The sequence below is a fragment of the Microtus oregoni genome, unplaced genomic scaffold, assembly GCF_018167655.1.
Source record: "Microtus oregoni isolate MIOR12 unplaced genomic scaffold, Mior012 000024F_ref0000369, whole genome shotgun sequence".
Classification (NCBI taxonomy): domain Eukaryota; kingdom Metazoa; phylum Chordata; class Mammalia; order Rodentia; family Cricetidae; genus Microtus; species Microtus oregoni.
In genome coordinates this window covers 15,630,432-15,642,749 of record NW_024543083.1, presented here as the reverse complement: position 1 = coordinate 15,642,749, position 12,318 = coordinate 15,630,432, and the positions used below count along the sequence as shown (strand labels likewise).

Genomic DNA, 12,318 nt, shown 5'->3' with positions numbered 1-12,318 from the left:
AAGGGGAGCAGTCCTCATCCTGGGCGCAGGAGTCTGTCTTGTTAAGAGGAGTTGGGTAAGTCGTGGAGGCATGCAGATTGTATTGGTTTTGTGTCATAAGAAAGCCCCGAGATGACCTCAGCCAAGCCGTTTCTTAGGGCATCTTTTTCCACGCTCTCCAACAGTGAGACAGTCGTTGTCTTCTGGAGATTTGCTCTGCTGTTCACTGTGGATGAACCCACGTCTTAGTAGAGTGTGTCTCATCATCCCACTGCTGATACTGAGGCTGAAATACTATCAGCTGAGGTGGTAGCTTAGTGGGTGTGTGACTTCATCTGTTCATTTCTCCCCTGGTTTGCCATTTCTTATTCCCTAGCCTAACAGCATACCGTATAAAAGGCATCTGTAGGACAAATTAAAGAGCATTGTGGTTTCCAGTGGGCGTTGCAGTCTAATGAAGTGGTATTCTCCTATCGTGTATTTATTAGAAGCTGTGATGAACCAAACACTGAGTCCTGAGCCATAAGTGAAACTGGCACCGGCCAGGCTATCCCAACACACAGATGCTGCACTGTGGGCCGCATCCCATAATAGAAGCAGGAATAAAAGCTTTGGCAGCTAAAAAGGAGACCATGTTCTCATAAGCAATGCCTCTAAAACTAGCTTCTGGGAAGACGTGGGGTTCTGCAGATGGACGTGGTCACCCTGCCTGACCCTTGCATGTGTGCACTCGGCTGGTGACCCCTGCTTGCAGCTGTGCTGGCCTGGGAACTCCTGAGAGAGCCATGGTTCTGGGGCAGCTGTGGAAGTCCAGTCAGCCGTCCCTGGGGACCATGGGAGACTACCGCTGAGATGCTGCTCCGTGCTTAGGAACACAGAACTGGAAAAGGCCTGAGTTATCTTTTGCTGCCTGAGACTCAGTGAGCCTTCATCTGAGTGCTACACATGACAGTGATGACTAACTCTTGAAGGGCTTTACGAGCGGTGTGCTTCCCAGACTGGGCTTGCCCACCTGCTGAGGTTTAATTGCATGCCAGATGTGTCTCAAATGTTTAATGTGATGCTTTGGTATTTATGCGTAAAGTGAAATGTGTCATGCAGCCAACTGGTTAGCCAGTCATCACCACAAGTAGGTACAGTTTAACTTTTCTTCTTCTTGGTGGTTAGGCACTTAAGATGTTTTGCTTATGAGATGGCTCAGCAGACACTTGCCACCAAGCCTGGCTGGCTTGAGTTTGATCTCTGCGCTAACACAATGGAAGAGAGAACCCACTCCTTCAAGTTGTCCTGTGTGTGTGCAGGCCTTAGTGATGGGGTGTCTTCCTGCATTAGAGAGGTTTGCTGCCAGGTGGTGGTGGCGCACGCCTTTGAGCCCAGCATTTGGGAAATCAGAGCCATGTTGATCTCTGAGTAGAGGACAGCCAGGGCGAAACGAGAGGAGGGGTTACTGTTGCCGCAGCAGACAGTACGCTTGCTGGCCTGTCTAACACTAGTCTGGGGTCAGCCTGTCCTTAGGAGTAAACACACTGCCCTCCAGGCCAGCTCACTCACATGGAGACCTCCCTGAGTCTCGCTCGTTCTTCCTATAGAGTTTGGTGGCCTCTGTGTCTTCTTTCCCCCTCCCTTGGACTTGTTATCTTGGGGCGTTTTGAGAAGCTAGGTGGAAGTTCTTGTTCTTATTGAAGTCACATGACTTCTCTGCTGTTTGAATGACTGGAACATTCAGGTTTGGAAGCTGGGTCTGTTGTTCTGTATTGGAGGCAGAGTGTGGGTGTCACTGCCTAGCAACCAGTGCTGGGAAGGGTGAGGCTGTGCCAGCAGAAGCAGCAAGGAGCTGCCCCTGCACGGCTCCAAGCACCCAGAAAACAGGCTTCTGTTGGGGACACAGCATGCATGTTAGTCTCATCGAGTTTCCGTGATGAACGACACACGTAGAGAGATGCTTGGGAACCAGTGAACTGGTCTCCTCCAGGGACCCATGGATTGGGTTAAGTGTTGAGATCTCCTGGAATCACTTTGCAACATGTGTCTAAAAGGTTTTGCTGACTTTTCAGGCTGTGGTTCAGGGTTGGGAAGGCAGATGATGAACCATCTGTTGTGATTCTGTGTACTAACCTGCTCCCCACACACTGATAATACTGACAGAGAAGCAGGTCCCCACCTTCTGTGCCGGATGGTTATTTTGTATTGGATTATCTGGTAATGGTCCACAGGTAACCTGGGGACTTGGGGTATCTATACCTTATTTGGCTCTGGTCTTCCTCATCCAAGTAAGAACACATCCCCTGGTGCTGCTTATTATGAATTGTTGCTATATTTCACTTATGTCAGATATTATGATAATTTGACATCTGAATTCAAAATAAAATGATTGAATAAGATCCTTAATATTTCTGTCGCCATGAAAATTATCTTTCAACTTTTGGTTAACACATAATAATTATAACTGTGGGACACAGGGTGACATGTCAGTACTGACATATTATCCGTCCTGACTCGTCTGCCTATTTAGTGCTGCCATCTCCTTGTTGCCTCGTGTTTGGGGCTTCTTGTCATCTCTCTTCCAGGTATCCCTAGGTTGTGAACTGTAGTCACGCTGTACGTCTGCAGCCTATCTACAGCCTCCCTCCCCTCTCCCTGCCCCGGCCTCTGGAATAGCTCTTTGTATTTGGACCTCCTTATCTTTCTGTGTCCGGCTTAGTTGATTTAGCACAGTGTATTCCAGTTCCATCCATTTTGCTACACATGACAGAACTCAGTACACTGTGTCATTGATAGAATTTCCCACTGTGTGTGTGTACCATATTCTCATTGCCTGTGCTGTCTGCTGATGGCCACCCAGGCTGCCTCTGTGTCTTGGCCTGTGATGTACTGATTTTCTGTCCCTTGGATGTGTACCCAGGGTAGGATAGTTAGGTCGTGGGGCATGTCTGTTTGTGGCTTCCTGGGGGCTCCTCCATGCTGTCCTCTGTGCTGGCTCCACTAACAGTCTACACTCCCGTCAGCGCCAGGCTGTAAATCCCTTTCTCCACTTCTCACCTGCTTTTGTTATTTATTTTTTGATGACAGCTCTTCTCACTAGTGTGAGGTGATGTGTAATTTGATTTGCCTTTCTGCAGTGATTACTGATGCAGAATTTTTCTTTGTGGTCTCATTGGCCACTTATGTATATTATTTTTAGGAATGTCTGTTCAGATTATTTGCCCATTTTTAATTGGATTAATTGGATTTTTGTTAATGTGATCTAGGTGGTAATCCTCTGTCACGTGGTTAGCTTGCAGGCAGATCTTTATGTCCTCTAAGGCTTATCAGTTGATTGCTCTTTCTGCTGTGTAGAAGCTTCTGAGTTTGATGTAATGCCTATTCTTCTGCTTTTGTTTTGGGGATCTTGTGTAAAAACTCTTTGCCAAATGGTTCTGGAAGAGCTAGTTACTCATACGCAGGAGGTTGGACTTGACTTCCCTCCACGCAGCACATGAAGCCAGTTCTGAACCCTGGTGTTTGCTCTCGGTGAGCTCTTAGTTATCAGAAGCCTGACCCAGGGGTGTGGCCCTGTGGAGGCGAGGACCGGGACAGACTGGAGCTGGTTGCTGTGCCAGAGGATAGCAGTTCCTTCCCATTCCTGCTGATTCTCTGGAGATCTGGGAAAATCAGGGGGCATTCTGGGAAATACATGTGGGAGCCTGTGGAGACCAGCGGCTGACTGCTTCCCTTCACCCCTGCTCCCGCATCCTCTGATTTACAGCCCACCCCTGCTAGAACAGCCTTGTCTGGGCCTGGGAAACCCTCTGCCCCTGGTCAGAGATATTCCGGCTTCCAGACTCAGAGAGGGTCATGTCTGAGTCCACACTCCTACCCAGGTTGTCGTAAATGTCCTTGCTGTTGACTCAGCCACACAGCCCCTTCTTTGTTTGTCACATAAGATTCCATTCAGCTTACACCCCGAATTTTCTCCCTGGCTCTAGGGATTTCCATAGAAACGGGGAGGGGGAAGGGTGGTGTCCGTGAGAAAGCTGGGGGAAGATGTGGAACGATCGTGTGCCAGCTGCAATGGAGAATCAACCCACAAAATCTGAAACGCTCAGAATCTATCACCAGGTAGCTGGAAATTGGCTCTGAGAAGTTTTCTGCTTGTGTGTTTTTACTTGATGGAGTTTGGGCCAGAGAACAGGCTCTCTCTGCTGCACGGAGGTCGCCTTTGAGAGCCGCTCTGCCCTGACGTCCCCAGTGTCTGCTGCTCCTGCTCAGGTGGCACTTTGTGCATTTCCTGTGCTGGGCCAAGGTGGACACACACCTTGTGGTCTCAGTATCAAGGTCTTTAATCACTGAGAAGACGTAGCCTCCCTTCCTGCCTCAGATTCACATCAGGGTGTGGACACACACATCGCTGAGGAGATGGCTCCGTAGGTAGAGTGCCTACTGGGTAAAGTGAGGCCACAGTGCAGACCTGTTGTTTCTTCCCTGAGTGGGCAGGACACAGTAGGCTGTGTCCCCGCTTCTTCTCTTCTGAGGAAAATCTCCAGGTGTCTGAGGTGAAGTGAACAACCTCGCCTCAGATCCCTCCTGTTTCCTATCAGCTTCTTTCCTCCTGCTGGGGTCTCTCTGCTCAGGACACTGCCTTGACTACCCATCACTTGTCTTCCTTGAAGGGATCTGAGACTCGAGGAAGAGCCTAGATAAGGCTTCCGGCTCGCAGGAGTCCAAAAAGTCTGCTTTAAGTAGCAGAGTATTCTCTGTTCAAACATGTGACTGACTCATGAGGTGAATGGGAGGGAGGAATTCCCTCCAAATCCAAGCACAAATGGCAGATTCTTGACACTTGCCAGAAAGTCGGTGTCATTTCTAGTTCTTCACCTTGTCCTCAGAGATGGGAAGTGAGGAAGCTGGAGCAGAGTCCCTCGGCAGCCTGGTACGGACGGACCCACCTTCTTGGTGCAGACTTCTGCTCTGTGACATTTGTCATGGCATGATGGCCCGGGGTATAACTGTGACCAGTGTGGACACTAGTCCCCCAAACCAAGGTGTTTCTCCTAAAAGGGCCTATCAACCGAACACCAGTGTAAATGAAATCATACTATTTTGGGGGGCTAAAGCTAGATATGGGTTATGGTAAGACAAAGGTGTGGTGGTAGAGAACAGAGTCAAGGAGGCGCTGTGACTCTGGGTGTGTGTGTGAGGGGTCTCACAGGTGATGGGAGTGATTTTGTGAGCCCTCGAGCTAGTCCTGGCCTGTGAGCTAACTGAAGAGTGTTGCAGGCACCTAAAATGTGTCCTGAAATTCTTAGTGCTGCTTACCAAAAATAGAAGTCAACATTTATTAATGATTATAAAGCTAACATAAAGTAGATGTTGTTGAAGAAAGTTAATGTCGCGTTTATGGTATCTCAAGCCTGGGTTCACAGCTTATTCTCAAAAGTTTATACAGTGAACGCAGTGGATGAGTTTCCAGATAAAAATATTTTGATTTATAAGCATAATGTAAGGGAAAATGTAGTCAGTGTGTGCACTGTAGATGTGTAAGGGTGTGTGCGTAGATGCACCTGGTACATTGACTGCATCGATTGAATGCATTAGTGACATTCAGGTCATTAGAGTTCATCAGTGTTCCATGAAGAAAGGAGATCAAGGCCCTTGACCCTGGGGTAGTTTAATCAAGACAGAGCCCAGGTTGAGTTCCTGTTTCCTGCCGTGTCTGCAGTCTCTCTGTAGCTAACGGTCTCTGGTCTGTCTATACTTTGTCTGCTGCAGGAGTCGAGTCTGTGCCTGCCTGAATGCTGTCTTGTCAGCCTCTGCGTCCCTCACGAAGGGCTTTTGCTCTGTTTATTATTGAACAGCACAGAAAGCATCCCATGGGAAAGGAATGAGGGACACTTTTCAGATGTCTTCACCGTGTTTTACAAGGGGGTACACACGAACCCTACTGACCTAGATAGCACAGGAACAAACAAAGGCTATCAGATCTTATCTGCGTGCCTCTTCCAGCGTTTGGGTGGAGTTTACTGCATGAGGTTGCTTTCAGCCTGTTTGTGTTTCCAGCATTTATTGCCACGACACACATAAGCACACGTACTGCCCTCTGGGTCAAGGACATGGAAGAGCACATGTCTTAATTTTAAAGCTATGTATTAACTTGGGTTGTAAAAGTTGGTTACATGGGAAATACAAGGCAAATAGGAATAGTTACATTTTGTTCTCTTAAAAGCACGCTAAACAAGCAGGCCCAGTACACAGTACATAGCCATCTTGAGTCTTCAGTAGTCTAAGATGTATTATTAACTAAGCTGTGAGGACTGGAAAGTCTGAGTCTCAGAATGCGAGAGATACTTTCATAATAACGCCTTGCCACAGTTTGCTCCTCGTGTGATGAAACTTCAAGATCCTTGGGAGACGCCTAACTCAGGAAGGCATGAAAAGTGATAAAATCAGCCCCGTGTTCTGAGAAACCACTTACATCGTGGTGGCTTTGTCCCCAGTGAGATAGCGTGTGTTTGAGAGACACATGTTTATGAAGCTGTGCCCCAGCTTTGACACAGTGGCACAGTGGACAGAACGAAGGTTGGGACGAGCTGTGTGGTTCTCGGGACAGAGTGCACACCGAACTTACAGACTTCAGTGATAAGAATCATAAGAAACTAAAATGGTTAGCAGCGGAGCCTGAAATCCAGCTGGGCACTGCTCAGCTTGGGACCCCTGAGGCACGGCTGTGGCTAGGCGGCCATCCGCTGAGATCATGACACCAAGGCCCCATGCTCTAAATCCAGCTCTCTCCCTGGCTGGCTCTGGGATGATTTATGGGATGATTACGTGAGGCAGAGGGTAGGAAAGCACAGGACAAGCGTGCAGGTTTTCTGCTTGGGTTGTGGACGTAGTTCTGAGTTCAGATTCCTCTTGCCTCTGTGTGACTTTGGAGGCTGAAGGTACGCTCTCAGCACTCATGTGCCTATGGGATCTGGACATAGAATATTTGCAAATCTCCCCTTGCACCTTCCTTCCCAGTCCCAAGCCTTCCATAAGTGGTGGAGCTGGCATGGTTATAGGGGTTGGCTGGTAGGAACTGACTATGGACACATAGACAGTAGGGTGCTCATCACCTCCTGACCCCAGTGTATGGACAGAGCCATTTCTGGTCCTTTCTAAATGTTCTAACTTTGGGGGAAATCCTTAGGAAGCTCTATGATTTTGGATACCTCAGGTATTAGAAATTTGTTCCTGATAAAATTTCCTATCTGGGTATTTCTTACTACTAATGATGATGTTTAAAATTAGGGAACCAGGGGTGCAGCTCCATTGGCAGAGTTGTTTCCTAGCATGCATGAAGTCCTGAGTTTGATCCCCAGAACTGCACAGTACAACGTGGTGGTACAAGTTACGCTCTTAGTGATCCCGAGGTAGAGGCAAGAGGACCAAGAGTTCAAGGTCAGCTTCAGCTCCTTAGGAGTTGAAGGAAAATCTGAAATACGTGAAATTCCCTTGTCCACCCATGCCCCCATCCATCCGTCTGTCTGTCTTGCTCTCTCTTACAAAGTGTGGGTCAAATTGTGAGACATTCTGTAAGATAATTCAGCAGTGTCCTTCAAAAGAGTCAAATTTGTCAGAGACAGACCGGGAGGTCTGTGGGCAGGTGAAGGCTAGGACACTCGAGGACTTCAGAGACCTGGGCTGGACCAGGATGAGAACAGTGAGCAGAAACTGTGGCGTTTGGGTATGACAGGGAAGTGAGTACTATGCCATCCCGAGCATCACAGTGTGCAGTTCTATGAGACACGACACCAGCCTGCAGCAGCTGAAAGACATCATTCTATACACATGAATTACCAAAGCAGCAACTAGCAAAGGAGTAACTCCCAAGTGTATATTATGTATGTATGCAAAACTAAAATTTATTTTGGTACTTCCCTGAGCAGGAAGCAAGTGATTCTTGTTTTTCCTCTGCATTTCAGACAAAGTTTACATGGGGCCAGGGCAGCTGTACCAGGATCTGCAGAACCTGCTGCATGACCTGAATGTCATTGGGCAGATCTCACAGCTGATAGGAAACCTCCGAGGGAGCTATCAGGTACGGGGTTTGGGGAGGGGGACTCTGGGATGGGACACTACTGCAGCCTCCAGATCTGTGAGCGTGGGCTTGTCTCCAGGCTCTCCGGAGCCGGGCACTTGCGTGTCTGTGACTGCTCTTCTGTTGTTTGGGGCAGCGAAGCTTTCCTTCCTGCGGCAGTCTCAAACCTCAGTCACATCTCTGCATGATCAGCCGCAGGGGATTTGCTTTTGTGATGGGACATGAATACCATTGAGTCTCCCTGGGGTTTTCAGCTTAGATCTTTGCTTTTTCTTCTCTTCTAAAAGTGTGTGTAAGTAAAGTGTGCTGGATCATCCTTGTAATCACCCCCACTTGGCAGTGTGAGGCAGGAGGATTGCCATGAATTTAATACCAGCCTGGGCTACATAGTGAATTCCAAGCTATCCTCGGTTAGAGTGAGACCTTGTCATGAAGCAAAGCAAGATGCTATAAAACCTAATAAACGTGTTATGCATCTCCTCTAGAATTTAAACCAGTCAGTAGCTCACGATTGGACGTCAGGCTTACAACGACTGGTCCTGAAGAAAGAGGAAGAAATCAGAGCCGCCGACCGCTGCAGAATTCAGTTACAGCTCCCGGGAAAGCAGGACAAGTCAGTAACTTAAAAAACCAGAGTGTAGCCGTTCTCTGTCATAGGTGCTTTCTGGCTGGGTTATCGCATTACCTGCCAGTCTGTGCCAGAGTGTGGTCTGTAAAGGGAATGCTTCTCTCCTCTGGCAGGTCAGGGCGGCCCACTTTCTTTGCTGCTGTGTTCAATACGTTTACACCTGCCATCAAGGAGTCCTGGGTCAGCAGCCTGCAGATGGCCAAGCTGGCACTTGGTAAGACACAGGGTTTAAGCTAACTGGGCATGCGCCATTGAGAAATAGATATTTCAGAGTCACCAGAGAAGTTGTATGGTGCTACCTACACCTGGGAGGGTAAAACCCAGGGTGGAGAGAGAGTTTCCTGTGTTTTGGAAGCCTAGCTTTAGTAGGAAAAAGTAAGTTAAACAAGAGCATACCAGTTGCTTCTGTTGTGATCAGACATTCTGTGTATTATGACTGTGGAGCACAAGGGTGAGCCCCTGAGGCTGTAGCTCTGGTCCAGAGCCTGAAACCCCGGCGTGGGTGAGCTCAGCCTGTGTGCCAGCACCTCCTGTGACAGGGACTGCAGCGCATCAAAACCTTGTCCCTCAGGATCCCTGCTCTAAAAAAAAAGTCCCGTGGTTTTACTGTGGTTGGATGTGGCTTTATAACTCTTTCCCGGCTCCTCTATCCATTTAGCCTGTGTAAGTAGGTAGGTGGGTAGATACATTGATGATAAGTTGGTAGATGATAAATGATAAGTAGGTTGGCAAATCAATAGGTGATAAGGTAGATAGATGATAGGTAGGTGATAGATGATAGGGGGATAGATTGATAGACAGTAGGTAATTGGGTAGACAGATGGAGATTGATGGTAGGTAGGTGGGTGGGTATATAGACTTACAGATGAGAGGTAGGGAGGGAGGCAGATCATCTCTATAGTTTGTCAAGAATTTATATACACAGATTTCTTTACTTAGCTTGCACTGGGGTGTCATGTGTATGCATATATGTGGCATATGAGGGAGTGCTTAGGTGTGGATGTATGTCTGTGTATGTGATGGTCTACCTGTATGTGGGTAGATGTGTGTGCACCCATTTGTGAAATCCTCTTCCAAGTGCAGACGGTCTGAACTGTCACCTAAGAATTAAACAGAAGTTCGCTGTTGCTGGTCCCCTAGAGAGCAGGAGTTAGTGAAACGAGAAAGACTTTTATTGTAAAAGGGAGCCTCCCTGATCTGAGTGAGGACAGGGACATAGTCTTTGTCCTCTCCCGGGGGATTCACTGACTTGTGTCCATAATCCAGGGGATGACCCTTGTGAAATAACATGGTGGTCACCTCCCTTCTGCTTTGACTCAAAGCTAAGATGGCCGTCTTCTTTGGGAGCAAATTATGCCTTCATGTTTAGGGGTTTTTCACCTAGTCCGACCAGCTCAGCTTCTTGAAGGATCCAGGCCTGTGTGGGGTGGCCCCAGCCCATCACGCTGCTGCTGCTGCTGCTGCTGTGTGCAGTTCAGGAGCAGATCTGGAGTGGGAGGCCCCATGATGTTACAAATTAGGCCGCAGCAGTGAGAGATCACCTCCCCCCACCTCCAGCGAGGGAAAGGCAGTGTCGCTTCCCAAGATAAAATCACTTTAGCTCACAAGCCATGGACTCTTGAGACAGGAGGACACACTCAGATTCACCCTCAGCTCAGCTCTGCTCTCTCTGAATGTGCCCACAGAGGAGGAGAACCACATGGGATGGTTCTGTGTGGACGATGATGGCAACCTAGCCAAGAAGGAGACGCACCCTCTCCTGGTGGGACACATGCCTGTGATGGTGGCCAAGCAGCCAGAGTTCAAGGTGAGGGCCCGGTAGTACCTGCTTTTGCAGAGGATTTACCTGGGGAGCGCTGGCATCGCACCCTGTTAGTGCTACTGGAGAGGAGGTGTATTACCAGTATTGGAGAGGGTCTTGCTGGGAGCCCACCAGTGAGGCTCAGCCCCTGTCTGTGTGGCCTGCTGCCAGCTAAGGTTATTGTAGGCCTCGGCCTGCTGTGCTCCAGCCTCTTCTGTGGTGTTCCAGCTTGCTCTGCAGTCCCTTTCTGTAGAGAGCCAGGACTGAAGCCTTTATCTGCTTGGTGTGGTGTGCACCTTCTCACTGAAGTGCCCACCGTGTCCTCCTCTCAAGCACCGAGGCCCAATGCCCTTGGCAAGGCCCTATACCTTTCTTTAAGAAATAACCTGATACTGTTACCTCTCTCTTATTCCTGGCCTCTGATCCACTTGGTGGGGGCTGCCTTGCCCCTGGCTCAAGTGAAGCCTCAGAACCCCTGCCCTGCAAAACCACATGACACATGTGTCAGGAAGGCCAGTGGACACACGTCAGGTGTCCTGCTCCTGGCTTAGTCCTCCTGGCTGATTTGGCATGTCCAGCTGGCTTTCAGCACAGTTGAGGGGTTCTAAAGATAAAAACACAAAAGACCAAACCTTGGGAATTCACATCTGCAAAATGAACTCGTGAGACTTCCACAGTTCATTGTATGCGTGGGCTCAGGCCCGTGCTTCAGCCAGCCATGGATGGAAGACATTTTGAATCCACAGTGTTGTGTTCCGTTGTAGATTGAGTGCGCAGCTTATAACCCCGAGCCGTACCTAAGCAACGACAGCCAAGCAGCTTCGCCCTCTGCAGCACGTGGCTTCCTGTGGGTAAGGCTCTTTGCTTGTCTTTAGGGCAGGTTGAGAAAGAACTGCTGGGGGCATTCGCCAGAAAATACCCCGTCAGGTTTCCAAACAGAACCTTCCTGTGAGGTGCGGACTTAGGAATTCAAATGTTGGCTTTTACTCTTTTACCATTGAGGACCTGAGACAAAGCCCTTAGGTGCTGTGAGGAGAGCTGCATGTCCTCCACCCCAGTGTCTCACCACCTTGACTTTCCTCCTCTTCCCGAACATTGGAGTCCTGGTTAAACAGAGCTGGTTCTACGCATTGTCTAGGCTCTCAGCAATACTCAGTAGTAGTAGCCCTTTCTTGTTCTCACACACCAGAGGAACGTGCTGGAACTGGCTCCCTGGCCTCCTGCCTCTCCCTTTGCCCCTCTCAGTATACATAGCTCTAAGCTGACAGCCAGGGCTGCTGTTCAGCCCTGCTCCTAGTGTGTCGTCAGCTGGTGTTTCAGCTGCCTAGGGACTCACAGAGATGCTAAACTTCTTCTGGGTTGTAATTTCCTGCTGAGCAGATTTGTAGCTGCTTTTCACACATACATTCTGTCTGTCTGTCTGTCTATCTCTCTCTCCCTCTCTCTCTCTCTCTCTCTCTCTCTCTCTCCTCTCTCTCTCTTTCTCTCTCAACCAAACAGGGACTTGATGGTTTGACCTCCTTCCAACAGGGTCAGAGGGGGTTGCTTCCTTGTTGCATAGAATACATGCAGGAGGGAAGAGCTGAGTACCAGGAACCAGCCTGCTGTCTGTCCGCAGGGGTCAGGCTCCCTCCAGACTGTCAGCTATGGGGAGCTTAGTAGGCTTTCATGGGACTCCCGGAGCTGCTTGGCAGCACGCACTGTGCTCCCCGGGATGGCCTGCTTGGGCTGTGTTCTTTTCAGTTTCAGCCTCTCGAAAGGCTTGTTTTCACCGAGGCTGAGAGCTCTTGCACCGTCGTGCCAGCTTACTTAACACTGCCGCTAATTTGCTCTCCGGCACTTTGTAAAATGAGT

General features: G+C 49.1%; 1 protein-coding gene across 6 annotated transcripts in view; it reads left to right on the top strand.

The window, feature by feature from the left end:
- Positions 1–12,318, top strand: part of Arhgef10 (Rho guanine nucleotide exchange factor 10) — an 87,424-nt gene that overhangs the window by 52,536 nt on the left and 22,570 nt on the right. For all 6 annotated transcript variants that reach the window (XM_041673968.1, XM_041673970.1, XM_041673967.1 and 3 more), the window contains 5 exons: positions 7,920–8,035; positions 8,521–8,648; positions 8,777–8,877; positions 10,349–10,470; positions 11,229–11,315. In XM_041673968.1, coding sequence (XP_041529902.1) covers positions 7,920–8,035; positions 8,521–8,648; positions 8,777–8,877; positions 10,349–10,470; positions 11,229–11,315 — 554 coding nt within the window. The remainder of the gene's footprint in view (positions 1–7,919; positions 8,036–8,520; positions 8,649–8,776; positions 8,878–10,348; positions 10,471–11,228; positions 11,316–12,318) is intronic.